The 27,397-nt window shown below is 40.4% G+C and overlaps 2 protein-coding genes across 4 annotated transcripts in view; both read right to left on the bottom strand.

Moving 5' to 3' along the window:
• Positions 1-8,695: 8,695 nt before the first annotated feature.
• Positions 8,696-18,480, bottom strand: RBM22 (RNA binding motif protein 22). 2 transcript variants are annotated; one of them, XM_058544262.1, is made up of 11 exons: positions 18,345-18,480; positions 17,864-17,896; positions 16,887-16,916; positions 16,114-16,246; positions 14,859-14,959; positions 14,583-14,755; positions 13,559-13,759; positions 12,434-12,598; positions 11,588-11,676; positions 11,249-11,380; positions 8,696-9,964 (listed from the first exon to the last, which is right to left on the bottom strand). In XM_058544262.1, the coding sequence occupies exons 1-11, from the start codon at positions 18,396-18,398 to the stop codon at positions 9,834-9,836; spliced, it is 1,242 nt and encodes a 413-aa protein (XP_058400245.1). In that variant the 5' UTR covers positions 18,399-18,480; the 3' UTR covers positions 8,696-9,833. The 2 variants fall into 2 exon arrangements, with proteins under 2 accessions (XP_058400245.1, XP_058400235.1); XM_058544252.1 differs by having other exon boundaries at positions 17,864-17,917.
• Positions 18,481-24,549: 6,069 nt separating this feature from the next.
• DCTN4 (dynactin subunit 4) overlaps positions 24,550-27,397 on the bottom strand; it is a 35,919-nt gene continuing 33,071 nt past the window's right edge. For both annotated transcript variants that reach the window (XM_058544275.1, XM_058544285.1), the window contains one exon: positions 24,550-27,158. In XM_058544275.1, the coding sequence (XP_058400258.1) occupies positions 26,945-27,158 (214 nt within the window). In that variant the 3' untranslated portion in view covers positions 24,550-26,944. The remainder of the gene's footprint in view (positions 27,159-27,397) is intronic.

The following is a 27,397-nucleotide window of genomic DNA, read 5'->3' on the forward strand; positions in this document are numbered from 1 at the left end:
TTGCTGATGTTGTAAAAAAAAAAAAAAAAGATTGCTTATTGTAAAAATACATAAATAAACAAAAAATTAAATAAATAAAGGAAGACAAAATGTGAAAGTATCTGCCTACATAGCTCCTCCCATGCACATACATAGACCTTCCCACCCTCCTGCATTCTGCCCCATTCCCACATACCTGAGGTAACCACTGGTAACAGTTTGGTCCTTCTAGAATTCTAGAATTATTTGAATATATAAATATGTACATGTGTATAGATGCATGGGTATAAAGATATGTCTTTGTTTTAATGGGATCATACTATATGTATTATTCTGTATTTTGCTTCTTTATTCAACAAGTAAAATTTGGGTCCTGAAAAAGCAGGGCATTAACCTTTCATGTAATTTGGGGGCCTAACAAGCCCTTCATGTAAAAATCTATACTTTTGCCTGTTTTCGTTCTTTATATAAATCAAATACAGTGACATGGAAATGAAGAAGACTGAGAATAGCTAAGACATTGGGAAACTTGACATTAGATACAGCAGCAGTGAATATAAATGAACTACAGTTACAGGCAACAATACAGACGCATCTCAGAAACAAAATGGTAAGCAAAGGAAGGCAGATACAAACATATGTTTACTGCAAGGGAGTGTTTAATATAAAAGTCGAGATAGTGGTAACTTTGAGAGGAAAGAAAAGTTTGTGATTGTGAAGGGACACATAAAATGCTTCTGAGGAAAGCTGGAAATGTTCTATTTCTAGATCTGAGTGATTATTACAAATATTTAATTTAGTTGTACATCTGTGTTTCATGAACTTTTTATCTATGTGTGTTATATTTTACCAAAACAATCCCTCCTTTTAAAAAAGTTAAAGGACAGATTAATAGTAGGTCAGATGTACCTGAAGAAAGAATTAGTGAACTAAAATGCCCATAAGGTATCACAAAGAGGTAAAGAGATGGAAAATATGAGCGAGAAATGAAAAGAGATGGAGAATAAAATGAAAACGTCCAACAGTACTAATAAGAGTTCCAGAAGGAGTTTAAAAATGACTAGGAATTTTCCAGATTTGATAAAAGACATAATTTCCTATAATCTTCACCCTATCATGAGAAGGATAAATTAAATCCACACTTAAAAACCATTGTAGTGAAACTGCAGAACTCCAAAGTCACAGAGAAATTTCAAAGGCACCCAGACAAAAAAGTTAGATTATCTATAAAAGAACAATACTTAGAATGACAGCAATAATAAAAAAAAATCTTCAAGAAGTTAGAGCAAAATTAATTTTCACGCAATCAAATATTAAGAGAGTTTTCTACTAACCCCTGAAAGAATTACATAATAACATGTTTTGGGAAGGATCCAGAAAGAAAGTGTAGACTCTAAGAAGCAATGGTGAGCAGAGAAATAATTCAATACATGGCAGGAAGGATGAAAAAGAAGCAAAGAAAAGGCACATAAAATAAAGTGGTATAAGTACATTTAAATATATCAGTTACCTGGGGCTGGCCCAGTGGCATAGCGGTTAAGTTCATGTGTTCTGCTTCAGTGGCCCAGTGTTCGCCGGTTTGGATCCTGGGCGTGGACCTACTCACTGCTCATCAAGCCATGCTGAGGCAATGTCCCACATAGAAGAGCTACAACTCTACAGCTATGTTATATAACTATGTACTGGGGCTTTGAGGAGGAAAAAAAAGAGGAAGATTGGCAGCAGATGTTAGTGCAGGGCCAGTCTTCCTCAAAAAAAAAAAAAGTGAGAAATCATTAAAAATATATATATATGTGTGTCAGTTATCACAATAAATGGAAATGAATAAGATTCACCAGTTTAAAGATAGAGACTCACAGATTGGATAAAAAGTAATTCCAGCTCTATGCTGTTCACAAGCAGCACTCCTAAAAGTATGATACAGAAGTAAAATAAAGAAGTGGAAAAAGATAAACCAGTTGAAGACTATCTCAAAGAAATGGGTTCCAGCTATATTAACATCTGGCAAAAAGCATTATTGTGATAAAGATCCTTACGTAGTGATAAACCCATAATCATAGTGGAAGATTTAACACAAGTCTTTCAACTATTGACAGACAAATGATGAACAAGAATATAGAAAATGTGAACAATAAAATGAAAATGTAGAATCCTGCACCACCAAATCAGAGAATACTCACTATTTTCAACTATCCATGACACATTAAAAAATGAACACGTGAGATTAAAAACTTTTGTGCATCAAAGGACACTATCAAGAGAGTGAAAAGACAACCCATGGAATAGGAAATTATAACTCAAAGAATAAAGCAAATATCCCTGAATCCGTAATAATATAAATAAATGATTGAATACATAAATAAATGAGGGAAAAGAGACAAACCTTCCTTCCTTCCTTACAGAAGACTTCCAAATAATATATGTGGATAACCCCCTTCAGGAGGTGGAGCTTAATTCCCCTCCTATTGATTATAAATTGGACTTACTGACTTGCTTCCAAAGAATAGAGCATACGAAAGGGATATAGTAACTTTACAAAGAAGAAATCTGGAGGGTACCAACTTAACCAAGTGATGAAGGTTAACATCATCAGTGATATTCAAATTCCTGATATGACGTGATGAGAAGGACAATCCCTCTTGTGATATTTTCCCCCAAATCCATAACCACAGTCTAATCACGAGAAAGCATCAGACAAACCCAAATTGAGAGATATTCTAGAAAATATCTGACCAGTACCCTTTAAACCTATCTAGGTCATGAAAAACAAGGAAAAGACTGAGGAACTGTCACAGATTGGAGGAGACTAAGAAGACGTTACGATTAAATGTAGTGTGGTGGCCTGGATTGGATTCTGGAACAGGAAAAGGATATTACAGGGAAAAAATGGTGAAATCCAAATAAAGACTTAGTTTAGTTAATAGTATTGTACCAATGTTAATTTCTTAATTTTCACAACTCCACCATGGCCATGTAAAATGTCAACATTATGGGAAGCTGGAGAAAGAGTAAAGAACCCTTTGTATTATCTTTGCAACTTTTCTATAAATCTAAAGTTATTATTTTTTAAAGTTTCAAAAGTAAAGAAAAAAAAATTCCCACAAAGAAAACTCCAGGCCCAGATGGCTTCACGGGTGAATTGTATCAAACATTTAAGGAAAAAATAATAGCAATGTTACACAAACTCTTTCAAAATATAGAGGAAGAGGTAACATTTCCAACATATTTTCTAAGGCCAGAAGAAGTCTGACAAAGATGTTACAGAAGAGAAAATTTAAGACCAATATCTCTCGTGAACATAGACACAAAAAACAAGTTATATATATAGATTTATAAATACATCAACATATGATGTATAAATATATGAAATACAGTATGACTTATTGGGTCATATGGCTTGAAATGGGTGAAGGGGTCAAAAGGCACAAACTTCTAGCTATAAGATAAACAAGTCATGGGATGTAACGTACAGCAGGGTGACTATAGTTAACAATACTGTGTTGCATATTTGAAAGTTGCTAGGAGAGTAGATCTTAAAAGTTCTCATCACAAGAAAAAAATCTGTAGCTGTGTGAAGTGATGGATGTTAACTAAACTTATTTTGGTAATCACTTCTCAATATATACATATATCAAATGTATATTTGCTCATGTTGTACACTTTAATACAATGTTATATGTCAATTATCTCTCAATCAAGTTGGGAAAAAAATAAAAATTTAAAAATAAATAAAAATAAAATACATTATGACTAAGGTTTATACCAGGAATACAAGCTCAGTTTAACATTTAAAAATCAATGTAATTTACCACATTAACATACTAAAAGAGAAAACCGTATGATGCAGAAAAAGCACTGAAAAAATTCAACACCAATTTGTGGTGAAAATTCTCAGAAAATTTGGAAGGTAACTTCTTCATTCTGATAAAAGGCAGCTACAAAAAAATCTATGACTAATATCATACTTAATGGTGAAATACTGAATGCTAGCCCCCTAAGATGGGGAAAAAGACAAAGATCTCTACTCTCACTAGTTCTGTTTAATATATTAGTCAAGGTCCTAGTCAGTCCAGTAAGGCAAGAAAAAGAAAGGAAAGGCATCAAGATTGGAAATAAATAGTAAAATGCTCTCTATTCGCAGATGATGTTACTGTTTATGTAGATCATCACAGGAATCTACAAAACAACTACTAGAAGTACTGAGTGAGGTCACCAAGTTCACAGGACACAGGGTTGATATCCAAAAATCAATTGTATTTTTATATATTAGCTGCAGAAACTGGAAAACAAATTTGAAAAAATTCCATTTACAATGGCAATAAATCACAAAATTCGTAGTAACAAAGGACGTGCAAGACCTGTACACTGGAAGTACAGATACTGCTGAGAGAAATTAAAGAAGATTAAATTAAATGGAGACATACACCACGCTCACAGATTGGAAGGCTCAATATTGTCAAGATGAGAATTCTTCCCAAATTGATCTATAGATTCAGCACAATCCCAAGCATAGTCCTACGGTTTTGTAGAAATTGACAAATTTATTTTAAAATTTATATGGAAATGCAAAAGAGCTGAAAAGGAAAATCTTTTCAATGAACAATAAATGAACTCATTAGGGTGGGTCCTAATCCAATGTGACTGGTGTCCTTATAGAAAGGGGAAATTTGGACACAGAGACATGCACACAGGGAGAAGGCCGCGTGAAGATGAGGGCAGAGATTGAGGTGATATTTCTACAAGCCAAGGAACAAAAAGATTGCCAGCAAACACCAGAAGCTAGGAGAGAGGCCTGGAAAAGCTTCTCACAGCCTCAGAAAGAATCGACCCTGCCAACACCTTAATCTTGGACATCTAACTTCCAGAAAAGTGAGACAATAAATTTCTGTTGTTTAAGCCACCCAGTTTATGACACTTTGTTATGGCAGCCCTGGCAAACTAATACAGATTTTGGTATACTAGACAATAAATTAAACTTCATTAAAACGAAAAACCTCTGCTCATCAAGAGACATCACTGGGAAAGTTAATAGGCAAGCCACAGACTGGGAGAAAATACCCGCAAACATATACCTGACAAGGGACTAATATCTAGGATATGTTTTTTAAAAACTCCTATAACTAGTTAATAAAAAGACTGAAGCCCAATAAGAACGGCCAAAATATCTGAACAGATACTTCACAAAAGATGTATAAGTGACCAATAAGTACTTGAAAAGGTGCTCAATTTATTTGTCATAATGGAAATGCAAACCACAATGAAATACTGCTATACACCCACCAGAATGGCTAAAATTCAAAAGACCGTTTAAATCAAATTTTGGTGATGTTGCAGAGCAAATGGAATTCTCATACATTGTTGGTGGGAATGTAAAATGGTACAGCCACTTTGGAAAAAGGTCCAACAGTTTCTTTTAAAACTAAACATGTACCTGCCCTATGATCCAGTAATTCCACTCCAAAATATTTATTCAAGAGAAATAAAGACATATATTCACCAAAAAATTTGTACAAGGATATTCATAGCAGTTTTAATTCATAATAGTTGAAAATTGATAGATAAGCGATGGTGTAGTATACAATGGACTGCTACTCAACAATAAAAAGGAAGGAATTGAACACGTCACAGATGATTCTCAAAAATGTGCTGTTCAAAAGAAGCCAAACACACAGAGTTCATACTGCATGATTCCATTTATATGATGTACTAAAGTAAGAAAAACTAATCTGAAAAAAATCAGAATAGTAGTTGCCTCTGGAGATTGGTGGGGGTGGGTATGAGCCGGGAAGATCGGGGGAAATTTTCTGGAGCGATGGCAATGTTCTACCTCTTGACAGGGGTTTGGGTCGCATAGGTGTGTACACTATCAAAACTCACGAGTGGCATATTCAAGATCTGTGCATCTCAATCTATGTAAATTTTAGCTAGAAAACTTACAAATATTTTGACCTCTAATTAATTATATAAATAATTGTTTAAAGGTGAAGTGTACTGATGTCTTCAACTTACTCTGAAATGCATAAAAAATAGATTGATGGATGCATCAAGGAATGGATAGATATGTGACGAAGCAAATAGGGGAAAATGTTAATTGTAGATCTAGTTAGTGGGTATATGATTGTTCACGGTAAAATTCTTAACTTTTCTGTATGTTAGAAAATTTCTATAATAAATGTTAGGGAGAAACACAAAGACCACAGGATTTCTGGGGACGATAGCATTTTCCAATTTTGGAAGTGATCTCATTTTTAATACTAGTGTTTTTCCAAGGGTAGTCTTTGCCTCACCAATTTATAAAATACCTAGGAACTTAAACCCACTGAAGTTTAAGAACTCATGTTGTATATCCCTATCCTGGGGGATTTCATTCCGTACTCAGGGCTTCAAATGCCACCACTCCACTGCCAACTCCCACATCTTGATCTCGCTTAAGCCCTGATTCCCTTTGGGCTGGGAATTTCCGTGGGTCTGTCTCACAGGTCACTTAAACTCACCAGATCCCATATTGGACGCATATTTTCCTACCCCTACTTCCCAATCTCACTCTCATCCCCCAGCATTCTCTATTTCAGGAAAAAGCGTCCTTCCACCCCACTGACCGAGCCTGAGACCTAGCAGGAGGTCACCCTGGACTCCTCCTCTTTCACCTCCATTTATTTTGGGTTACAATGTCTCACTGGTTTGGTCTCACTGTGCCCCATGGGCAGTCACTGCCTTTCTCCAGTCGTCGTGATGCTATACCTTCTGAGTCTTCTCAACGAGGGGAGGAGCTCAAAATACTACAGGTAGCGAGAAAGGTTAGGAGGTGAGGCATTACGACACCCAGACAGAGGTTAGGTAAGGTGCCCAAGCTCACACAGCTGGGAGGTGCTGAAATAAGGATTTGAACTCAGGTCATCTGGCTCGAGTCTGTTTAAACCACCATTACTCAGTATAAACAAAAATGGTTTTTTAATTTTTTTTTATGATCAGATTTGACTACATCTATATTATTAGAGTAACACTGGATGCTGCAACAGATTCATTCCCAGGTCTCAATGGCTTATTGTAACAAAAATTCCTCATATCACAATGCTCTCCCTAAAGCAGTGATAGAGGAACCCAGCCTCCTTGTACTGTGTGACTCTCCATCTTCCCAGGATCATCCTCTTGTGCACTCAGCCAGCAGGTGGGGAAAGAGCCCATAGGATTGGGTGAGATGATTTTACAGACCAGGTCTGGGAATGACAAAGGTTCTTTTCACCAAGTGTACCGCCAGCTGTGTGCCCTAGAGGAAAAGGAAATGAAGTTTCCTTATGCTTATGCTTTTGGCTTATGCTTTTGAAAAAAATATATCCATACTCAGACAGTGCACAAAATTTAGAATCTCCTCCTTCTCAAAAACGCAAGAATATACAATTAGATAGTCATATATTTACATATGTATACATATGTATAGATGTAAATAATCAAATTTGGCAATTATTAAAACACTACATGATTCACATCTTATTCACAAATTGGCTAAAAATATTTTACATGCTCAAAAGTAGGCCAAAACAAAAAAAACAAGAAGAAAAAAAATCCCACCCAAAATGGTATCAAAATACCAGAAGTACCCTACATTGCTTCACATTTGCTATTTCTAGAAATAAAACCAAATTTTCTAAGTGCTTCTAGACTAATTTTTAAATCTTAAAATAAAAAAGGCAAGATGAAACCCTCTAGAGGAAAACAAAAATTCTCCAGAGAAGTTAAAAAAGTGTTATATAATCATCAGGGAACAGCAGATCAAAACAACACTAAGATATCACCTCACGCCCGTTAGAATGGCTATAATCACCAAGACAAAACACAACAAGTGTTGGAGAGGATGTGGAGAAACAGGAACCCTCATACACAGCTGGTGGGAATGCAAACTGGTGCAGCCTCTATGGAAAACGGTATGGAGAATCCTCAAAGAATTAAAAATAGAGATGCCCTATGACCCAGCTATCCCACTACTGGGAATCTATCCAACGAACCTGAAATCAACAATCCAAAGAGGCTTATGCACCCCTATGTTCACTGCAGCATTATTCACCATAGCCAAGACGCGGAAGCAATCTAAGTGTCCCTCGAATGACGACTGGATTAAGAAAATGTGGTGTGTATGTGTATATATATATATACACATACACACAGTGGAATACTACTCAGCCATAAAAAAAGACAAAATCGTCCCATTTGCAACAACATGGATGGGCCTGGAGCGTATTATGTTAAGTGAAATAAGCCAGAAAGAGAAAGACAAACACTGTATGATCTACACTCATATGTGGAATATAAACCAACACATGGACAAGACAAAACTGTACTGTGGTTACCAGGGGCAATGGGGGTAGGGGGTGGGCACAAGGGGTGAAGGGAGTCATATATGGTGATGGACAAACAAAAATGTACAACCCAAAATTTCACAATGTTAAAAACCATTAAAACATAAAAAAAAAAAAAAAAAAAAGGGTGTTATATGGGGTATGTCCATCCTATAAGCATATATTTTAGATAAAAGTGACATGGAATTAGCTTCAGGAAAAATGGATTTGTAGATAAACTTTGCCTGTTTCCTTTTAAAATGACTTACATAATATGAACATGACTTTAAAGCTACCATTTATCAACCAGCACATGGCAGGCTCTGCGCTGAGTGCCTTCTATGCACTACTAACCCTTGACATGAAGTACTAAAAAGGCCTGGGCCTTTTTACCCCCATAGAATGGATACACAGAGAAAAATCAAAACAGTCTAAAGCAAAAATTTACATCTATACACAACTTGTTTCTGACTTCCACTGATCTCAAGTTCAGCTACCAAAGGATACAGAAAACAGAAATCTAGGAATAAGCCTATAACAACATTTTGAAAATTGACCCGTTTTAATTTTTTAAAAACAAAAAACAACACAACATCAAATTATTTTTACCATCTACAATTCAGTTATATCCAAACATTCTAAGACCAAACACAGCCCCCTGCCCAGAAGCAGGGAATTGAACGAGACGCTGAAGACACATGAAGGTGAATGCTGAAGATCCAAGTTCCAGCAGCAGGTCACAAGTCTTCCTTTCAAACACACTCCGATGCTTTTTGTTTCACAGTTTAAGTGTTTTACAGGAAGTTCTTTAAGATAATTTCATCCCAGACACCAGGTTTCTTCAACCATACACAGCTCCATGACATTTGTTTCCATCCGAAAGGAATAAGAAGTAATTGTAATTTTTGTCTTTTTTGGTAGCACAGAGAAGTACAACTATCGCCAGATGCCTTTAGTAATAAATGAGGAAAGGCGAGGTAAGAAAAGATTCTGGGCTGTGCTGGGTGCTGGTTTCGACTTGTCTTTCTGAGGGTGTGACTTCAGAAGCGTTATATCACACTCATGCCACTACGATGATTAGTACTAATAATCTTTTTTTTAGATGATAAAAAGGAAAATACCCAATGGACATAAAAATGGTCAAAAGTTTTTTCACTGCAGGTCAATTTTTTTTCCCAAAAAAAGATACAAAATGAACAAAGAATGGGGATGGTAATTCCGCTAGACATTCCAATTCACCCAGCTGCTTGTTCCCCACAGAAGTAAAGGGAACAGGCACTAAGTTTTATTAGTAATGTTATAGTAGTAACCAGATGCGTTAATGGCAGCTTATTTGAGGTCCATCAATCCTTTGAATATGTGTAGGAAGGCATGGCTGTCGTTCTCTGACTGCCCACATCTGAACACATTCAGCTACCATGGAAACTACAAAGGAAGGAAAAATAGATTTATTCCAAGATTCATTTACTGGGATTTTTAAGCGCCCTTTCTTCTGTAGAGCCCTAGAGCGGTGATGATGTGCTAGGGACTGCTGTGTTTCCCGGCATGAGCTCCCATCCTCTGAGGGTCCTGAGAAGGATAGTGGATTGGTCCTGGAGCCCTCATGAAAGGAGGGGGTGGTCCCATTGGGTGGAACATGTGTGGCCCAAAACCTGCAGATGGGAGAGGACAGATTTGTTAGGCCTGTCGTTCCCTTGACAACCTCTGAAGCCTCTGAATCTTTTTCAGGTCGAAACCACCTACACATAAATCAAACTGATGAGGAGCTTCAGAAAATGTCAGTTCACGAGACTTGCTTAGAAATGTCTACCTTACTACTTCCTTGGTTTTAGAAAGCTTTCCTCTCAGTCCAGGTTAAAAAGAAAACTCCACAGACTCAAGGTATCTGCTAGGATGTCATCGGAGCCTCTGCCATCTATCAAACACGCCACTCCTACCAGAGGAGATTCCATCAGGATTTGAAAGGTGAGGAAGAAAGCAGGCTGATGGCAAGACCCGGTCAACATTAACCTCAACACTTGATACTAGAAGGGAGGGTGTTCAGAAACCAGGACTTTCCTCAAAGAGCATGGGGACTCTGCCACAGGAGAACTGGCTACTTGTGACCTACCTACACTGTTCACACCGGCACTGACATTTTCTAGATGCTATACACAGTGCTATACAAAGTGCCGGTCCCCGAACTGTTTATCATGGGCCACCGACAAGACAAAGAGCCTGAGCCAAAATGTAACAATGATATGACCAGGCATACTGTTCTTCTGGCAGTTTTGTTGTAACAAGACTACCTTACTGAATTTACATTCTGCACCAGCTCCTCATTTTGTTGCAGACAGGTAATAAACGCTTTGTGAAGTGACTCACGTGCACAGCTTACACTAAGCCCCGGTGCTCGGTCAGTTAGGATTTAGTTTAGAACAGGGAACAGGGCCGGCCCCGTGGCTTAGCGGTTAAGTGCACATGCTCCGCTGCTGGCGGCCCGGGTTCGGATCCCGGGCACACGCCGATGCACCGCTTCTCCAGCCATGCTGGGGCCGCGTCCCACATACAGTAACTAGAATGAGGTGCAGCTATGACATACAACAATCTGCTGGGGCTTTGGGGGGGAAAAATAAATAAAATAAAATCTTTAAAAAAAAAAAAAAAAAAGAACAGGGAACAAACTGGTGACAGATCACCGTAATCCAATAACTCCACTTCTGATCATACATATACTCAGACCTTTAGAAAACTGTAGACTTTCCACTCCTTGGCAGGCCAGGGAAAAAAAGAAATATCAGGAAGGCTAACAAATCAGGTTTACTTGTAGATTTCTATGGGCAAACTCAAAGGATTTAGATGTGTTAGACATGATGGTGAGGTGTGAAGAAAGGACTTTCACAAAGATTTTTCTGGGCTAAGTCAGACCTACTTACTAGAAGGAAGATGAAAGTTACCTGGGGGTGGGGGTGGGGCGATACCAGGGGGTGGTGGCAGGGCAATGTTCACCACTGCTGGAGGACCACTTGGGGGCAGGTTGAAGTAGTTGGCAGAGGCTTCTTCCTCTGCTGCAGGAGGAGGAGGAAGAGCTGGAGAAGAGACAATAGCCAATAGTTAGAGGGGAAGACAACTGTGCAACATTGTTTCCACCGCCTTTAAATCCTGGGAGGTCCTGCTGCCAGAGCAGAGCTCCTGCAGGAGCCAGAGACCTAGGTCTCTAACATCTGAAGAACATCAGGGCAGTTTGAGCATCTGAAGATACCAAGCTACTTGGTAGACAAAAAGTCTGCACTCACCTCCTGGCAGTCCTGGAACGGGCTCTAGCTTGATTCCAGAGTCTGTGGTTCCATCCTTCTCTTTTTCCTTTCCTCTGGCTGCTTGGGACCTGGCAGACACAGACATACACGACATCACCACTTTGTCCCACCTTCCTTCACCCTTCTGCTTCTCATGTTTCCTAGTGACGTAGAGTTCCTTCCCTCCTTGCCTCCTCTTCAGCACACACTCTTTTCCCATAAATGCCACAGCACAGAGTGGATAAGAGCAAAGGTTTTGAAGCCAGAAAGACCTGGGTTCAAAATCTGCTAGCACTGTTGTAAGCACTAGAAGAGGCACATACACGTGTTTAGCACAGTGCTTACCTAGCACACAGGAAGCACTCCATGAGGGTTGCTGCTGCTATCAGCCATCTCCTCCCTCATCGTAAGCTGAAAACACATTCTGCCTCTGCACTTTCAGGGCATTTTACCTGTGTCTCTCTTGTGCAATCATCACTTTCAAACTTAAATTAGCTATTTTTCTCTACTAGACAATCAGCCTGTAGAGAACAGAAGCTAGGAATAATTCATTAGTAAACTCTAAAATCTACCTCTCATACCCAGGCATTTATACTTGGCCTGTAATAGCTGATCACAAAAAACATGAACCTTCAAAGAAGTAGACTACAACAGTACCCTGAATAAATTGCCAAAGCAGGATCCTCCCAACAGTCACAGGAATGAAGTATCAGATAGAGAAGGAAAAATTCTTTTTAAAGGTCCTATTGATTTAAGCCTATTCACCAAAAGCTTACTAGTTCCCAGATAATGACACAGTTTCTCGAAAATCTCAATAAAGACATTTTAAAATAGTCTAATTTTCACCTTCCCCATTTCACGTTGAGTCTGCGGCCATTGACAATCAACTTATTAAAGGACTTCTCAGCAGCCACTTCCGCAGCCTGCCTTGTGGCAAACTGGATGAAAGCACATTGCTGTCTCTGCACAACGGTGATTGTCCGGATCTCTCCAAACTGGTAGAAATGATTTCTGAAGGGATACGGGCAGAGGAAAACAAGAGTTAACAACACACAGGCATTCCAGCAGATTGAAAATGATTAACTCTTTCACTGACTTGCTACAAGGCAGGTGGTCCCACGGTCATCTGCCTAACTACCTGCAGGTAGTTCCCCAATAGCTCATCCTATGTGGGTGCTGCATATTGAGAGGGCAAGAAAAACAGTGAGTAAATAAAGGTTATCGAACATCTTAGAGTTCTTCTCATGGAGGAAAGGGGGCTCCAGCAGGTTCCTCAAGGGCCGTAAACCCTGGATAAGCAGTTGGCAAACTACAGCCCTCCCTGGCCCATGAACCAAGAATGTTAAAAAAAACTTTTAAGGTCGTAAAAACAAAGAGGAGGAGGAGGAGCAAAAAACGTCTGTCAACCCCTGAGGATTGCCCAGCTCACTTAGACAGGGTTTAATGGAGACAGACTACCAAGGGCAGGTGATAAACTTACAGGAGTTTCTTCTCCACCTTTTCTCTTTGGAAGGGATAATTTCCATCACTATCTGCCCAGATATCTCACCAAGCCAAGCAAAATACAAGCCAAGAATAACACAAATTTACCAAATACCAATCTCTTGAAAAAGCCAACCACTTACACCAAGAGTTTTATAATTGCAAAGCTCTCCGTGCCCTACATAATTAATCATATCTGGATACGTGCCATCTTTAAAAAATTCTAATTGGCTATTAGATCAAATAGAATCTCATGTAATTTATTACCATATGCAAGGATGGAATAAGCACTAGAGATGAACATTACTACTTTGACATCATAAAAGACAATTTTCTAAAGATTATAGTCAGCATGATACTTATTAACTGTAGAGTGGCTAAAGAAAAACGTGCTTTGTAGGGAATTATCATTCTTGCCTGTGTTTTTGCCAAAAAATTATTCCAGGGCAGTTAAAAGCAAAAAGAGCTCATAAAATTATATCCACAAACCTTAGATCTGTCTCAGTAATGGTATCGCCCAGACCACCAACATACAGTGTGGTGATAGTCTTGTCCTCTGGCGGGTCCAGACGAGGCATTGTTGAAGCCCGCTTTAGAAGCTTATCTGCCACAGGGTCATTGATTCCATAATATCGGTCTTTAATGTTCTGATCAGCAAGGGGGTCATCTGGATCTGTAGGCTTCTCATGTCTATGGTTCAAGAAAAAACAATGCAGAAAGGTGAAACAAAGGAAAAAAAATTTATAGGTATCACCCAATAGTAACTACAAATACACACCATGAAATGCCTTTTGAACCAGAAACCTTGGCCATACCAAAACATAATTATCAAAATAGAGCTAATATTAAGTGATTCACTGTATCACATGAGGACTTGCCAACCTCCTAAAAGCCATTTAAATAGTCATGTAGGGTGGCAGAGTTTCCTTATAAAGAAATGCTTTTGGCAGATCCACCCCAAAACAAAAGGTAACCAAAACATGGTTATCCCTCTCTAGGTCAGTGGTTCTTAACATATCTGAGGTCTTGCATTCCACTGAGAGTCTGATGAAAGCTATGGACCCAGCCCTAGAGAAAGGCATAGATAACTTTTTTTGGTGGGAGTGGGATCAACCAACCCCAAGTTAAGAGTCCCTAATCCAGATGCTTGGCAGTCTTGACTGAAACATACTCACACCCCCTCAAAAACCTGGCCTTAAGTTGACTTCAACTACACACTGAGATTCAAGCCAGTTATACCATGACAATGAAGACTTACATCTCAGGTAGAAACTTTTAGAGTCATTGTCCGTATTATATGGCACAACAATTTAGTTTCCCAAGGCTTGGTTATAAGTAAAAACAACAATTTAATCAAGCTCTTCTAAATTTAATAGTCTTAAGACATGAGATATCCCACACTAGCTGTATAAACTTTTAGATTTTAAAGCACAAATAGTTTAAGCTAGCATCTCCTATTTCTTAGATAACTAATCATCTGAAGCAAATCCTGAAAATGCAGCTCAGCTCTTGCCTGTATGGACACTCCTCTCCTCTCTTACATTCTCCTTTCACCCAGAAGGAGCAAATGTGGGGTCGATTCCTTTTGTAGTAGGGTGTCGTCCGGGCCAGTTTGAGCAGCATGTCACTGGTGGATGTGGCTTTCCCCAGCATGCCAACTGGCCGTGTTCCATCAGAGTTAGAAATCTACACAGGATGACAAATTTAAAAAATAAATTATATAGATTGTGTCGATTCACTAGGATTCTTTTATCAAATATAAAACTACATCAAGAAAGTGGCAGCATACCTCCCTCTCCATATTCTGTGTGTAGTACTCTTTGTTGACATCTGACTTTGGCATGTCATCCTTAAAAGACAACCCTGCATCACGAACCTGGATGGGCAGGCCTGGTACAAGGGAAAGGAGGAAAAAAATTCAGATATATTTTAAACATACCCATACTGAATATGCACAGGGAATATAATATCATCCTTCCCTTCTCCACTTATTTGCTACCAGAGGCTTTACTATATTTTTATTCAAAATCTTTAGCACCATCAGGCAAATACTGCTACAGAGTATTCTAAGAAATTGTTCAAATTCCTGAGCTGTCAGGAAATTTGATGAAATGAATATTTTAGAAAGTCTTTCAGATAAACAAACTTTGGTTACAGTCAGATTTGACCTATAAATTAATAATGTATCTAGCTGTTAGCCCAGAGCCAGTCCTCCTCAGCAAAAAAAGAGGATTAGCACGGATGTTAGCTCAGGGCTGATCTTCCCCACAAAAAAAAATAAAATAAAATAATGTATCTAGTTTTTCTTTAACACAATTTATTTAAAATAAATGCAACAAATAGTTTATTTTTAGGCTGGTCCTACAGATCCTTTGGATAGTCACAGTCATATAAGGGTCACTGTATTCCAGAACACCTCCTTAACAAACATATAAATAATATTAAATAACACAGGACCAGAACTCTGATTAGTAGAGTAACTTTCTGAACTTAACATACATAAGTTCATGTTTTCATTTTATTGCATAATAGAAAGTCTTGTCGAAAAAGTATTTTTCTCATAAACAAAAAGTCATCTGCAGTTAAAAAAAAAAATCATTCCCAAAAGCAGATACTCTGAGGCAGCAGCAATATATCAGTCCTAACAACACAGTTGAGACAAAAACCTAAAGCAAAATCAGCCTATGAACTCTGGGATGGATTGTGGAAAAAAGTCCTGGATCTAGAAGCAAGCCCAAGGCAAAGAAATTACCTATCATAGGAACAATGCCTTTACCTCACCTTGGCTACAGGGATGTACATGAGGGGGGTTAAGGCCAGTTCTGATTAATTCCCAACTTTTCCTTAAACAGTTCCTACTGTTGTTCAGGAGGACTCTAGAATGGCCTAGCAAAGTTCTCCTCTTTCTAGGAAAAGCAGACCACAGCAGACATTCCAAAGTGGGGGAGAACTAGAGACAGGGTGAGAAATGGGAGACAAAAAGACTGGTGTGTTTGTCTAGGGCACCTGCACACTTTCAGATCTACTGGACGGGGCAAACATACCATACTCTAGGTCCAAGAGGCAAGTCTGACAGACATTCTTCAATTTACTGCAGGTCTGGCACACTTCAGTCTTCTTGAAACGCATGCGGACCCCAGGGCACCAGCGAAACACTGTGAACGGCCTGGCACAGATCTTTAACAGAAAAGAAGAGCCACAGTGTGTTAATGGTCCTGAGCTGGACAATCAATCCAGGAGACTTAATAACAAGGAGGATTCAAAGAAAGGATCTCCAAATCTAGGGTTTAGAGGGGACCCTAGCAATCATCTAGTCTAAATGCCACTTGATGTTTCAATCCCATTTACAACACCCTTCCCCAGTAGTTAAAAAAGTCACATAATACAGAAATGAAATACTCAAAAGTCAAAGTCCTCCCTATCCTAGAGGGGGAGGACTCCCCACCATTAATAATCTGACCCTTCATCTTTTTTAGGGAGAGTGGGGAACGTCATATACTCCTATGAGAATCTTATGACAGCTATGACCTTCCTCCTCAGCTAAAATGCTCATGTGCATAGTCACACAACACTTGGTGTAATATCTCAGTGAGTTCAAAGCCCGTCCACAGACACCAGGTTAAGAACCCCAACAGTAAAGGGCTCATTTTCTTACCCCCCACACTAAACAGTTAACAGCCAATGAGTATATAAATGATATATGAAAGTTGTGTAGCACTGACTTACTGGAGGACCTCAAGTTCAGCCAGTTGAAGGCTACTTTGGTAGAGAAAAAGCAAATGAAATGAAATCAACATTTTTTAACAAGCACACTTACTTTGCACTCCTTCCCATACTTTTCTTTGGTCTGAAATAGAAAAAACAAGAAATGTGTCTGGAGATCTCTGGCATCCTAAATGGGGGGAAGGGATGACACCTTTTCGGGGGGAAGAGCAGGAGGGTATATATTCTAACCACCTACCACCTATGAGTTATAATCTCTTAAGAATCTTATAGATCTAACACCAGGTAAGTACGTGTCTTTCCACAGCCACAACTCTTAGGTTCACTTCTGGCTCCCAAGATCTCTCCCAAGAACTAAAATTCCTAACAGTTTCCACAGTCCCCAAATCAGGGAGGATGCAGCCATGGCCAGCCCATTTTACCAAGTTTAGTCATAAGGTAACTACCATAGACTCATCCTGTGCTGATATCCTGCATACAGCAAATGTTCTGTTCCCATAAGCTATTCAAACATCCTGAAGGTATCAACACCTCTGAGACTGATCACAATAACACAGCTCTAACCTAATCATTAAATGTTAACTGCCTCTAATTTTATGCTTATATATAAGGCTAGGGGGTACCTTACACTAAAGAGATTACAAGATGTAGTGGCTAAAAGGCATTTGATTAGGAGTCAGGAAACCTAGTAAACCTAGTTTCTAGTCCTGGTTCTGCTCCTAACTTCCTGAGGTCCCAGAGACAGAATATCTGAATTTAAATCCCAGCTCCACTTCTTACTCGATATATGAAAGGACATAAACTCTCTCAGCCTCTGGTTAATACATCTACCCCCTAAGTAAATGCTCAACAATATTAGCTAGTATTATGACTCCTATATCATAGGACTGTCGCTGAGTTCCAAAGTGAGAGGATAAGCATGACAGTCCTTTGCAAATCGTCCTATGCTTTGGGTTAGTAAAGGAGAATCATTACTTTTGCTTGGCTAAGAGAAGCACTTCACGGACAGTGTGCAAGTACCACGACATGGACAGAACATGGATAACCCCCGTTTCACACGCAATCACTCACCATTCGGATATATGGGTTTTCTCCAAGACACGTCTGGCACAGAATGGGGAAGTCCTGGTGAAAATCGGAAATCTGCTTGAGAGCCAGGCTCCGAAGACCCTGCCACCTCAGCCACACTCGTGGGGACCGGGGTAGATGCGGGGAGGAGCGAGAGTGGGGAACAGGGCAGGGATCCGAGGTCCAGCACCGGCCGGGGCGCGGGAGGAGGCGCTGACTGCACTTCCGGCAGGCGGCAGGAGGAAAGACCAGCTCCAAACGAGTGCAGGGGGCAGCGATGGAAAGGGTCCCGAACCCTGGCTAATCCCTCTCCCTCCAAACCAGCGGGAGGGCCGCGCTCCAGCCTCCTGCTCCGGCCGAGCAAGGCCGCGGCGCTGGCTTCTCCCCGGAATTCCCTCGGTCGCGCCGCACCCCCGGTCCTGCCCGCCCGCAGGAGGTCCGGCTTCGCCGCCTCTTCCCGTCCTCCTTCGCCCGGCGCACTCACCGCATCCTCCCAGTTCTGTCTGTTGTAAGTGTTGGAGCCCAGAGACGTCGCCATCTTGTGAGCGTCCGGAGGCAGCAGCAGCTTCCGAGTTGGGAGAGAGGACCGCCACAATCCCGTCAGACCCCGAGGCTGGCTGCCGGCCCTCGACGTCTTATTTACGCGTCTTGTGCGCCCTCGGGGGCGGGGCCTCGTGCGTCATGACGTCGCCCGCTCGGAATTTCTTCTCTTCACAATTGGATCCTGGTATATTACACTCTGGTGCTTCCTTAGAGTTAGTGTCTGCTTGGGATGAAGAGCCACAAGTACAATTGATTTATTTAAAAATTGAGTGAAAGAATAAAGGAACAAGTAATGAATGAGGGGCTGGGATTAAGACGGCCTTAGCTCCCACTGAGCGCCTATTATGCCAAACGCTGGGCGAACGCCTTGCGGTGCCAGTGTCTTATTTAACTCTCACAAAAACTCCTCTGTAGGGTTGCCAGATTTAGCAAGCAAAAACACAGAACGGCTAGTTAAGTTTGACTTTCAGATAAACAGTGAACCGTATATTAGTATAAATATGTCCCAAACATATACAAAAAATGACTCATTTATCTGCAAGTCAAATTTAGCTGGATGTCCTGTATTTTATGTGGCAACCACTACCCTCTAGACAAGTATGATTGTCCCCCTTTGTAGAAAAGGAAACTGACGTTTAGAGAGATTAAGTAACTTGCTTCTGGTCGTGTAGCTCATAAATGGTGAAGCTGCAAATCCAAAAGCAGTATTGTTTTTACAACTTCTGCGGTGAAAAGGGTCTTATGGATCAACATACGTATTGTTATATCATTTTTGGAATAACCACTCTGGCAATATTTTACGAAATTTCAAGCATTCTGGTACCACTCTCATATCGTATCATCAAACTACCTAATACGTTTGTCACCTTATTTTTTAAAAATCAGGTTTATTTAAAGTATAATTTATGTCTGGTAAAAATTTACCTCTTTTAGTTGTACAGTTATGAGTTTTTACATATATTCACCACAAATACAGAATACTTCCATCATCCCAAAAAGTCCCCTTGTGCCTGAGTCAATCCACTTCCGCCCACACATATTCCATGGCAACCACTGATGTGTTCTGACCCTATAGTTTTGCCTTTTCCAGAATGTCATAAATGGAATCCTATATAGCCTTTTGGGTCTGACTTCTTTTTCTTAACATATTGTATTTGAGATTCATCCGTATTGTTATACATATCAGTAATTTGTTCCTTTTTATTGCTGAGAATTCCATTGTATGGATATACCAGAAGGTTAAAATAATCCGCTGTATGGATATACCAGGAGGTTAAAAAAAATCTATTTGCGGGGCCAGCCTGGTGGCGTAGTGGTTGAGTTCATGTGCTCTGCTTTGGCGTCCCAGGGTTCGCAGATTCAGAACACGGGGCACGGACTTACGCACTGCTTATCAAGCCATACTGTGGCAGGCGTCCCACATGTAAAGATGGGCACGGATGTTAGCCCAGGGCCAATCTTCCTCAGCAAAAAGAGGAGGATTGGCAATGGATGTTAGCTCAGGGCTAATCTTCATCGCCGGAAAAAAAAAATCCATTTGCCAATTGATGGACATTTGAGTTGTTCCAGATTTTGGTGAAGATAAACAAAGGCATTATAAAGATTCACATATGGGTTGTCGTATGGACATGGGTTTTCATTTGTAAATACCTGGTAGTGGGATTACTTGATCATATAGTAAGTACATATTTTCCTGTATGAGAAAGTGCTTGAGTTTATCTGAGCTTCTTGGATCTGTGGTTTGTTGTCTTTCGTTATATTTTGAAAATTCTTCTGGGACTCCAATTACACACGTTAGACCATTTGATATTGTCCCATAGATCTTGAGTACTCTGTGTCGTTTCAGTCTTTTTGGGTTTTCAGTTTGGATAATTTCTGTTGACCTATCTCCAAGTTCCCTGTTTATTTCCTCAGCTATGACAAGTCTACTGAGGAGTCCAGAGAAGATATTCTTCATCTCTGATCCTGGGTTTTTTATTTCAGTTTGTCTCTTTGTTATAGTTTCTACCTCTCTGCTGAAATCTGTTCATACATATTATCCGTATTTTCAACAGATTCTTCAACATGGTAGTCAGATTTTAAGTCCCTGTCCACTAATACCAACATCTGAGTCATATCTATATATGGTCTTGATTGTTTTGTCTGTGAAAAATGGGTTGGTTTTCTAGCTTCTTTGTGTATCTCGAATTTTTTATTGAATGCCAGTCATTGCTTATACAACAGTAGAGACTGAGGTAAGTAGTAGTAATGCTTGGAAATGGGCAAGCTTCTTCTGTCAGGCCATTCCTGTGGAGTTTGGTGAATCTAGTTAGGAACTGAGCTGGGTATGGGTTTTGTTGTTGCTATGGCTGCCTTTAGCAGATTTCACATCCTCTAGCATTATTTTGTGCTTTAGGTTGGGGCTGAAGAACTTTTCTCAAGTGTTCATCTTTCACCCTTAGCTTTCAGCTGTCCTGCATACCTGCACCATGTGGTAAGTCTCTATGCCCTTGCCCATCCCCCAGCCGCTGAGGTTGGTTACTAGCTGCTTGCTAGGTCAGTAGTAGGGGAGGGGCCAGGGTTTCTTTGTTCTACTTCAGCCTCAGTCTTTAGTAGGTCCTTTGTGGCCAGGCCTTGGGAATGGGTCTTTTCTCAGCATTCTCGCCCGTCTTCTCTGTGGCAGCCAAATCCTGACTTGTATCTGTGGCTGGCCTTGTGGGGGAGTTTCCTGCCCTTCCTGCAGTTCTAGGAGAGCTTTAGTGGTATTGGTATAAAATTCTGGGGCTCAGGACTGACTCTTGTCCCTCCCAGCAGCAGTGGGTCTTTACCTGTGCCCTGGGGAGACAGGATTTTCTGTTCCACCCTCAGTGGCTTAGCCTTTTTGCTCCTTATGAGAGAAGGGCCTGGGCAGGGGGAGGCAAGCTTTCCTGCCTTTCCTCCAGTGGCCACAGATCCCTCCTGCATGCATTCAAACCAAGGGAGGCTCTGTAGCGCTCCAGCATCCCCAGTCCTCCCCGCAGGTCTTTCTCATGAACACCTGGTGGGGGTTTTGGAAAGAGCTTGTGTATGCATGCGGTGTCTTAGGCTCCCAGGGGTTTTATGCTGTCACGTCAGCCCAAATTTGGCCTTGAGCACTTCTTGCATATTCTAGTTGGTTTCCTCTTACCTGCTCTCATGGTGGTCAACACTTCTTCCTCCCCTGCTCTTCTGCAGGTGAGCCAGTCTGCATGTCTGATCTCTCCTTGCAGGGGTCTGTCCCTCCTGGAAAGTCAGGCTATTTGACTGCCCTGCCACATCAGCTCTCTGATAGGTCCAATAAAGTTTATGATTTTGTCCTCTATCTGCCTTATATTTTTGAGTGGGGTGACACTCTTTCCAGATGTCTACCTCATAGGCAGGAGTGGAGCTCCTGAGTCACCTCATTTTACTTAAATATGTTTTAAGAGGAAAATTTTTATCCTGTAAATGGAAAATTGTCGTGTTTAGATGTAGCCTTAAAAGCAAATACAATGAAAACGAAACAATATTTTTTAGTAAGTAGCTACTGTTGTCTGCCAAAGGCTCTGAGCCAGAAGCCTATGTTTAAAAAAAAATGAGGAAGTGTTAGATGTTACAACGTAAGAGTATTGATACTTTTTCCTTGATTTAACCAGAAGGATGGGGGAAGGGGGGAAATGAGAAGGATACACCTTTCTCACTGATTGATTCCATATTATTTAATGTTACTTTCACTTAACAAAGTCATTATCTCGTGTAGGTGTCTCACACTGTGAAATCTATTTCCCTGTAGATGTCGCTGACCACCAGAAAATGACGATAAATAGTTAAGTATTGCAATTGAGCGACTTAGCTCTGAGTTTTTGAGTTTGCTCCAGGCTGCCCTTTGAATAGAATATAGGAGAAACAGATGACAGAGGGGCTTGGATTTGGCTCTGAAGGAGTTTGCAATCCAGTAAAGGAGCTACACATATGCAAAACCCCATGATACAAGGAGGAGGTAAATGCCCTGGAGAGGTACCGTGCTATGGATTAAGATCATATCTAGATGGGAGTAAGGGAGAGGTGGGAGCAGGAAAGTAATTCTGGAGAAGGTGCAGAGAGGGAAGAGTATTCCAGGTAGAGAAAACACCAGAACAAGAAAGCTCAAGGCAAGTAAGATATTTGGCTTATGACAAAAAGAGGCATATGTATATTAAAAAGAAATAAAGATAAAAGATAACAGCTATAAAAATAAGGAAAAGGTAGTATTAATTCAACAAATCTTGGATGCCTGCTATTTGCCAGGCATCGTTCTAGGCTCTGCAGATACATCACTTTAAAAAAAAAGACAAAAATCCCTGCACTATGGAGCTGATATTCTAGTATGACGAGTCAGAAAAGAAATGGTAAAGTATATAGTGGCATGCTGGACGGTGTTAGTGCTATGGAAAAAAAAAAAAAAAGCAGCAACGAAGGGGGATAGGGAACGTGTTTAAGGGAGAGCAGTTGACATTACTTAAATGTCAGGGAAAGCTGCACTAAGAAAGAAACATTTAAGCAAAGGCCTGACTCTGGCAGGTATACAGATAGCCAGGAGAAGAGCTTTCCAGGCAGAGTGCACAGCCAGTGCAAAGGCCCCAAGAGGGCATCTGCCTGGGTGACTCAGGAACAGCTAGGGTGGAGTGACTGTGGGGAAGTAGTATATGAATTCCGGGAGGTAGAGGTGGGGGTGGGTTTCAGGTCATGTGGGACCTCCAAAGTTGAAGGACTTTGTTTTGCTCTTGAGAAAGGTAAGAAGCCTACGGTTTTAAGCAGAGAACTATGACTTAAATCACTCTGGCTGCTGTGTTGAAAATTACTAAAGGGTGGGGTAGGGACCAGGGTGGTTTCAAGACTAGTTTGGATGCTACTGTAATAATAATCTTGGGGTCTATATAGATGATGGTGATTGGGCCCGGGAGAGTCATGTTGGAGAGGGTGTGAAGTGGTCAGTTTGAAGACAGCTGACAGCATTTGCTGACTTACTGGATGTGGCATGTAAGACGAGTCAAGGGTGATGCTCAGGTTTTTGTTGTGAGCAACTGAAAGGATACAGTTGCCTTTTAGTTAGGGACAAATGTAGGAGAGGCAGATGTGGTGAGAGAAAATCCAGACTGTGGTTTTGGACTTTCAGAGACTCTTCTAGAGTTGGTATGTAAATTTGGGAGATGGCCATAAACTGGGTGAGATCACTAAGAATGAGTGTAGAGAAAACAGAAGTCTAAGAAATGAGACCTGGAACTCCAAGGTTGGGGAGATGGGAAGGAACTAGCAAATGATACAGAAGGAAAGTTGCCAGTAAGGTAGAAGGAAAATCAGGAGCACTGTGTTCTGGAAACCAAGTGAAGAAAGTCTTTCAAGGAGGGAGAGATCAACTGTCAGATGCTCCTGAAAGATTAAGGAAGTAAGGACTGAGAATTGACCATTGTTAGTGATGTGGATTGTTGGGGACCTTGACAAGAACAGTTTTGGTGATGTGGTGGGGATGGCAGCCTAAATAGAATAGGTTCAGGTGAGAATGGAGAGGAGGGGGAACTGGAAGGTAGAGTTACGAGTTTTGCTGTAAAGGAAGTAGAGAAATGGGGTGGCAGCCTTTTAAAAAGGGGTGTGGGGTCAATTTCTCTTTTAAGAGAAATCATAGCATGCTGATGGAATCGATGCAGAAGAGGGAGGGGGAGAAATTGCTGAAGAGATGTCCCTGCATAGGTGAGAGGATGAGATTGAGTGCATGAAGTGGTGGGGCTGTCACTAGACAGGAGGAGCACGAACAATTCATCTACAGTAACGAGGGAAGAGCCAAGTACAGATGAAGGTGGATGAGGGGCTACTTGTCCGGGTTGGGCCATTTTGTACATGTGAAAGGATATCTTTGGGAGCAATGACCCAGGATAAAAGCTGGTAGAGGCCTAACAACATAACATAATGTTGTTACCACATAATAGTTTGGTTTATAAGGAGCTCAAGCAACATCTACCTATATAATGTTATAGTGAACTAACTTGATATGAGGTTTTAGCTTAGTTCATTTAAAGAAATGGAAGGGAGCATGCCCCACGGACTCTCATACCAACTCTCCTGACTGCACTTGTCTTCAGACGCTGAGCCATGCTATTCCAATCAGTCTTCAGGAAACCAAACAAAAGACACACTCAAGCTTTGATTGCTTTATTTCACTACATTAACTTAAGCAATAAGGCAAAACAGTAACTTGTCATTCATAAAGATCAAGGAGTGCCTCTCATTCCCACAAGGATGTTTCTTCATAAATATGCGTGACATTTAGCTCATTACGCCTATAAGTACTTTGAAGAAAAGTTTGGTGGGTTTCTCAAATCACAAATCCAAATTAACTTAGCCTTAAGTTTTCAAAATTGTACTTTCTAGTGCTAATGACATCTAATTTGCCTGCAACGATGCACACTGACTATGCATTAAAAATCTTGCACTTGATCTAATATAAAAAAACAATAAAATTCCGAATTCACCAGCTGCAGGTGTTGAACCATTTCTACTAACACACAGAATACAGGCTTGCACTGAAAACTATCTTGAGGAAATGTTAAACTAATGGCTGTATTATTCTGCAAGTTAATTTGGCTTCCGACGAAAAAAAAATTCTATGATCAAAAGTGTTTTGTGTTTCTGTGTCACAAGGGGGTGACGAGACCCGTTACTTCAGCATTATTACAGCTGGGAACAAATACCAGCTGTATGCCATCAACGCACGACATACAACCGTGTGTAGTCTATGCCAGTGTGTAAACAGGAAGCTGTTCTCCACTCTGATGCCCATTTCCTCCACTGGCAAATAGGGAGCGGCAGCTTCACAGCAGGCTCTGTGAAGCAGGTAGTGAAATAAAAATTAATTTGACACTCTTTGGGGTCACAAAAAATTAAACTATTTCTGTAGTCTGCAAGTTTGTCATTATACAACCCCCACCTCAACTCCTAAGAGTAAACCTTACTTATCATTGTCATAATATTAGAGGTAAGAGTGTTTTTTTCTTACATTGTAGCATATATATTACTCTGTGGAATATTGTTTCATAAAACTGGCTTGACCTTAAGAGTACAATTTAGTGTCTTTCAAAGGCTTCCTAAGTATTTTTATCTTCTAAGGGGAGCTGTCAAATTACCATGTTCTGTCTGTATTCTATATTACTATATATCTTTTTTCTAAACTAAAGGCTTGAACTTAAACACAAAACCAGGATAAACAGGAAATTTCTCTTTTCCCCAAAAGTCTGTTGGCCACTTGCTAACAATACATTTACAAACATGTGGTGCAGTTGGTGGTCTACTTTGTCAAGCAAAGTTTTTCATTTTAGAAAACATCACAGAAATTAAGGTTAGCAACCCAACTCCAGGATACCAAGTGAAAATAGCATGTGTGCTGTTAGGCAAGTATTCTGGGCTACTTGCTGAACTATTTTATGGTTTACAATCAAAATGGTCTTATTTGACATAACAGATGATAAAAGTCTTAAACTCAGGAAGGGGAAAGGTTCTTTTTCTTAATATCCAGTTTTGGATTCAAGACATTATGAATGTTAATTTCCCCTTCAAATCAATGGAAAGAACAGTAGTTCGTATCATGCTAAAAATCTAACCTTTAAAATATTTTCTGTATTCCAGAAGTGAACTTGTCCACCAAGTTTTCTTTGGGCTTTTTCCAGGTCCCAAATATTCAGAACAATTGACTGAGTTAAAGAGGGGGAGCAGGGGAGAAGGGGTCGGGAGTGAGACAGATTGCCTCCCTGTGGCAGCATTAATCCCTGGATATTGTGGCAACATTTAAAATGAATGGAATTTGCCACCCTCTTGACATGTAATTGCTTGCTTCTCAAATTCTTCTTAAATGTTCCAAATTCTACTGGGAACAAATTTTAAGAGCAACTAATAAATAAGTATCCTATTTCACTTAGAGGAGGGCAAATGAGGGTGCCTTCAGAATTTCACAGGTTTTTCCAATCACCACAAAACTAAAGACAATATGACAATTCTATTTTTCTGTCAAATGGAAATCTATGGCAAGATAGGAGCCATGATGGCAAGTGAAGGGATGTTTAGACTGCTATATCTATCCAGTGGAATGCAGAAAGCAGTTGGTACACTGAGACTACTGCTGGGTCATTAATAGCACGTCTACCTTTCCATTAAGTTTCATCTGTGAGATTGTGATCCTCTGTGAAATCAGATCAGGAGAAAGCGTGGTCAGAGTTTCTCAGGTGGTCAATCTAATGCCACTCCAAGGAACAGCCACCCCCTTTCTTGGGATGGAACTATGCTGTTGTTATTCAACATGCAGGGTTAGGTGAGGGATACACGGATTTACTGGTGTTGAAAGAAATAACAAGGGGAACAGCGGTTATCCTGTGTTCCTAACGCCTTGCTTGTGCCCCACCCTCCTAGGAACAGGATTCAGTAGTGCATGGGTACATCGTTATAAACAAGGCCTAACGAAGCAGCGGCTTCCACATTTTAACGCGGGTTTGGGGTGACAGTGTCCTTTGGGATCTGCCCGCCAGTGGAAGATTCTTCCTTTTAAGGAAGAAGTGGGCCCAAGCTGAGTTCCACATGCTGGGTGAGCCAGATGACTTCTGTGCCCTGGTCACTTTCTTCAATGGGACGAATGGGGGCTGCCAGGTTTTTAAAATCATGCTTCATCTTAAAGCACACGGTCACTTCGCCCTCCTCACGTTGTGGAGTCACTTTGATGAAAATACCCACTTTGTTGGCCTTTCTGAAGGCTATAATGCTATGGAAGGAAATAAGCACAGTATTAGGCAGGTCACAAGTCCGCCAAGCCACTAAGACACACAGTCATATTATGGCCCAACAGGATATCTCTGATAAGATACAACCACCATTCCGTTTATCAGCAATGAAGGGTTTCTTCAGCAAAATGTTGATCTCCTTATATTTTTAACACTACAAAAGTAAAATATAGTCATAAAAATTTCAAAAGGGAAAAAGTACAAGTCTTTTCCCTTATTT

Source organism: Diceros bicornis, chromosome 1 (genome assembly GCF_020826845.1).
Source record: "Diceros bicornis minor isolate mBicDic1 chromosome 1, mDicBic1.mat.cur, whole genome shotgun sequence".
In the NCBI taxonomy this organism is placed as follows: Eukaryota; Metazoa; Chordata; class Mammalia; order Perissodactyla; family Rhinocerotidae; genus Diceros; species Diceros bicornis.